We start from the raw sequence: 5,000 nt of genomic DNA on the forward strand, positions 1-5,000 counted from the left end.
ACACAGATAACAGCCCATAGTGTAACTGTGTGTCGATGTGTGTCCCTGGCAACAGGCTGAGGCACTAGCTATCTCCACTAGCTATCTCCACTAGCTATCTCCACTAGCTATCTCCACTAGCTATCACTAACTATCGTTAGCTATCTCCTGGGCAGTTCCTCTCCTACCCAGGCCTGGTTATCACCCCCAGTTAACTCCACACAGACCCATACCAGGCCAGGTTTTCCTCCAGAGAGCCCAGCCATTTTCATTCATGTCATTTATTTAGCTAGGATAGTCCACTGTGTAACACTTCCCACGGGTTTCCAGGGTAGTCCTGGGATACTATCTGGGAGGCAGACCAGGAGGTCATGAGCGCAGGACTCCACAGCCCACAGCCTGTAAACAGCAGAGCTCCAGAGCACCACCCCCTGCTTAGCCCAGGTAATTGGATCTGAGTGTTTATCTGTGCAAAACCTCCAGAACTTTCCGTAGCAGTAGCTGGAGGTATGGGGCTGCCAGCCCGCGGGCCTGTACGTTAGGAAGATGGGTATAGAGGGGTGTCCTGAGTATGTTAGGGAAGAGTGGTATAGAAGGGTGTTGGGAGATATGGTGGTAAAGGGAGTTGAGGGACAAGACAGGGCATTTCTCCACCATGTGCTGAAAAGGTCCAAAAGGCTCCTTAACAGTTTTTACACTGCTGCTACTCGCTGTTTATTATCAATGCATAGTCACTTTACCCCTACCTACATGTGCATATTACCTCAATTACATCGACTAACCTATACCTCCGCACATTGACTCGGTACCCGTACCCCACAGAAGAAAAGATGAGAAACTCTATATGGCCTCTTTACTGTTATTTGATTGTGTTTTTTTTTTTTTTTTTTACTTTCGTTTATTTAGTAAATATTTTCTTAACTCTGTTTTCTTAAAACTGCATTGTTGGTTAAGGGCTTGTAAGTAATTATTTCACGTTGTATTCGGGGCGAATTTGACAAATACAATTTGATTTGATTTGATTTGAAAACCTCAGCGAAGCCCAGCGTCCTAAATGGGCAACCTATTCCCTTCATAGTGCACTACTTTCGACCAGACGTCTGTTTCCGAGAAGAAGTGTATCTTGGGACCTGGCTGCTGCAGAGTATTGCTATGTCATTATAAAGCCTCCACCAAGAGTCCATGTCTGTAGTTAGTGCTGGGTGGTGTGGTGGATTGGAGACCCAAACGGGACTGGACTGGGTGGGTCCAGGGTGGGTACGTTATAGAGCGAGTAGCGGCTAGGCTCTGGGAAGAGTTGGTTTGCTTTTCTGACTGGTTGGATGCAGAGAAGAAGCTTTGATGTGTTCCGTGTGGCCGTGAGGGAGTTTTATTCCACCCTACAACTCCCAAACGGATTTCCCTCTTTCTCAGCTTTCTCACTCTTATGGTGAATCGAGACAATAGTTTCTCATCTCTTCTGGTTTTACGATCCATATGTCCTGACTCCTCCTGTGTGAGACGTATGTACATGTACGTGTCTCATAGCCTCATAGAGTGAGGAGATGAGGTTTTTACTCATCAAAAATATTTAAAACCTGTTTTGATTGTCATCTCCCACAGCCTATCTTTCTCTCTTTTTCATGACAGGGTTTGCGTGTATCCCTAAATGTACAGTACCTTCTGTTCTTCCACCTTATTCTGATTATTTAGAGTCTATCAACCCCCCGTGTGCCCTTGTTAAACTCCGCTGTACACGGCTTGCTGTAAAGCTGATGTTGCATTTATACCAGCTCCAGCTACCACTACTACAGCAACTCAATGTCAGCATTTCCCCCAGTACAGTCCTACTGTATTTCAATGAAATAAAAAAATGGTTTGTGACCTAAAATGAATTACTTTTTGGGTGGACGCTATTGACTTTGAATGATTTTGTAACTCGTAACTTATCATAAATGTAATAAATGCCTTCTACATATCAGGTTTTTGTTGACATCATTCTATCTCCATTACTGCCCTTATGTTTGTGTAATAACTGTTTGGTAATCATCGTTCTCAGAATATGATGGTGGTCGCTTACGGACTGTATAATGCTTATTCCTCTTTTCTAAGAAGAGCGGGTTTATATCTAAGCACACGTGTCCTGTCCACTGCGCTCCAGAAATACTAAGCCTACTTAAACCAACCAGCCCGTGGTAACTGTATGAGCCACCAAAATGTTATTTCACAAGCATGAGGCTGTGTGTGTGCGCACCACTTCTCTCTTTTTTTTCCCGTCCCTTGTTGTCTTTTTATAACTAAAAGGAAGAACGAAAGCTCCAGCAGGCAGTGAGTGGTCCTCTTTAATCAGCAGCTGTGGGGAGGCGGATCGAGGTGCTGACTGTAATGTGATAGCTGCTCCGTCCTAACGTTATTACATACACATGCTGCCTGCCTGCGCTCTCGCTGCTGGAAGACGGAGCCTTCAAACTCAGCCAGAATACTCCGAGCAGAGCAGAGGGAAGGAGCTGCGTGCGTGGACAGCGGAGAGAGAGCGGGGTGTTACTGCTAGATCCTAGACCACTGGGTAATAACCGCAATACCAAGGTTTTTGGTGTGCGTTCTATGAAATATCGTTTTTACGCAAGAGCCTTGGACAGTTGGACTGTTTCGTTTAGATTATGTTTTTTAGTTTTTGTGGTTTTTTTGGACAAGTAAATGCGCCGGAGGGAGAAAGTCAAAGGAAATAAAAATATAAATATATTCTCACTGGTTTGGAGGCAACCAATACACTCACTTCAGATATCAGCTAGGGAAAGCATCAATTCTGTGGACTAAAAACCGCTACGGACCTTCTGAATTAATTCATACCGATTTTATTTTATTTTTTGAAACTGGTCCGTTATTTCTTTGTAATAGAAGATTAGGCTGTCTGGATGAAATGTATGTTGTATTTTCTTGTGATTCTTAACGCGGCAGTGGCCAGAATGGTTTTGAATATTTTAAATTATTGAATTGAAATAACGGGGCAAAATATTATTCATTTTAAGAAGATACAAAATAACTGTTAAGCGGTGGGAATTGAAATCGCCGTTGTGTTGAACACCAACCACAGACAGACCTCTTCCCGGTGGAGACGCGTGTTACGCGTGAGTGGAGAAAACAGTTTGCACGAGGAGGACTTTCACGGCGAGTTCTTCTCTCCAAGATTGGAAGGCTGAAACTTCATCTAGGAAAATGGATATATTAACGTGGCTCTGTGGATCTTTACTGGTGGTTTGCTTACCACAAATAGTTATCGGTGAAGAAGGTAAGTTTTTCTGGAGCAATACATTTTGGCTTTTGCCGCCCTACTACAACAACATATATATTTTTTTATGTTCACACAAACGTGTGATTTGAAACATGACTAAAACCGCCATAAATAGGATACATCATTATTTTCCACTAAAGCCTTAGGAAAATAAGAAGATAACGATGTGTTTCTCTGAAAATTGTAGAGCAACCCTCTAGTTCTCACGATTTTAGGCTATTTGGATATGGATTGAAGCCTCTTTCGGTCTGTCAGCATGTTTTAGATTAGGCTATCAAGTCAAAATCTCCGTGTTAACACATTAGGATTTTTATCCCTCACAGACAGTCACATATTCAACGACGGATAGTGACAGCTGAACAATCTGTTTGTGTGTTTTAAAGGCTGGAACTGTCAGCGGGGCTCTTTTTACGGGAGGCTATTCCTCGCGCCGCTGGCGTCATTATGAGCACATTATTTCTCCGGGCCGTCGTTGTATCTTCAATTTACACACAAAATCTATGATTTTAAGAAGGAACATACAGTTACACCCCAAATAGTCTACCAATGTATAACATATTTCACTAATTGAGATTTCATGTAAACTGTTTTAGTGTAGTGAGTGATTTTAAAAACGTATGTAATTTAGCAGACGCTCTTAATCAGAGCAAGTAGGGTTAAGTGCCTTGCTCAAGGGCACATCGACAGATTTTTCACCCAGTCGGCTCGGGGATTCAAAGCAGTAGTCGTTTCGGTTACCGGCCCTATATTCTTAACCGCTACGCTACCTGCCGCCCTAAACCAAACTGCTGTTATTCTCTTGTCGTCAGGGCGTCTGGTGAAATGATAAGAACTGAACACTCAGCGGTTTAACATGACATGAGGCTAATCTAAAATCTTTGTTAGAATTTTGTAATTAAAATCCAATATATTCTTAATCGTGAGATTAACATTTGATTATATGAGTGGATTATGTTTGGATTGAATTAGACTGTCTTGGTCTAATGATTTGTGTTTATATTTTGTAATTCATTCATTTCAGTGTGTTTAGATGAACCTATAAGGTTTTATATTTCCATTATTTCCTTTATTTATATTTTCTTTGTCACAATCATTTACAGTCTTGCTACAGTATTACCCCTTAAGAGCCTATTTTACCTCCCAACAATCCATATAGCTTGTGACTAAAATGCATTGGCAGTGTTTCAATTGATTGCTGTCAAATGACAGTTTGTTTAACAAATCATAACCTGATTTGTATCAGCGAGTGCACACGACGAAGCCTACAGGGGAAAACAACAAACAACATGTCATTCGGTTGTGAAAAGATAGCTGGGGATCAGTCTTGAAAAGTTGGGTGGATGTTTGTCATCCGTTGAACCGGTGCTCGTTTTGGCCCTTTGAAATGTCTTAAATGTTGTTCTTGAGAGCAGGCTGTAGAGGCTGGAGGAGTTTGTAACAGATGAACGGCTCTACATCTCCAGGAGAGCGACCAGTAGCCTCGATGAAAAATAATCATGCTAAATGTTTGTGAGGAAAACTTTTGTTTTTTCTTTTCTATTTGATTTCACGGATTCCATCTCTTCAAAATCGAATGGCATGTGGTTTTCTATTTAATCTCAAACATATTTCAAAAGTATGTTTTTTGTTTGTTGTTGCGTTAAAACCAAATGTATAGATAGGTAGTGGGTTAGTAATAACATGGTAATAACAGGATGTGATGTTGATAATGTTACAGTCATTGAAAGACACTGCACTATCTTACAATTTT

General features: G+C 41.5%; 1 protein-coding gene across 3 annotated transcripts in view; it reads left to right on the top strand.

Annotated features, from left to right (window-relative positions):
- The first annotated feature begins 2,283 nt into the window (after positions 1-2,283).
- Positions 2,284-5,000, top strand: part of nrp2b (neuropilin 2b) — a 216,114-nt gene continuing 213,397 nt past the window's right edge. For 2 of the 3 annotated variants that reach the window (XM_041868869.2, XM_041868870.2), the window contains exon 1: positions 2,288-3,247. In XM_041868869.2, the coding sequence (XP_041724803.2) occupies positions 3,175-3,247 (73 nt within the window). In that variant the 5' untranslated portion in view covers positions 2,288-3,174. Of the gene's footprint in view, positions 3,248-5,000 lie in introns of all 3 variants that reach the window. The other variant, XM_045212068.1, reaches the window with a different exon arrangement.

The sequence above is a fragment of the Coregonus clupeaformis genome, chromosome 40, assembly GCF_020615455.1.
Source record: "Coregonus clupeaformis isolate EN_2021a chromosome 40, ASM2061545v1, whole genome shotgun sequence".
NCBI classification, from domain to species: domain Eukaryota; kingdom Metazoa; phylum Chordata; class Actinopteri; order Salmoniformes; family Salmonidae; genus Coregonus; species Coregonus clupeaformis.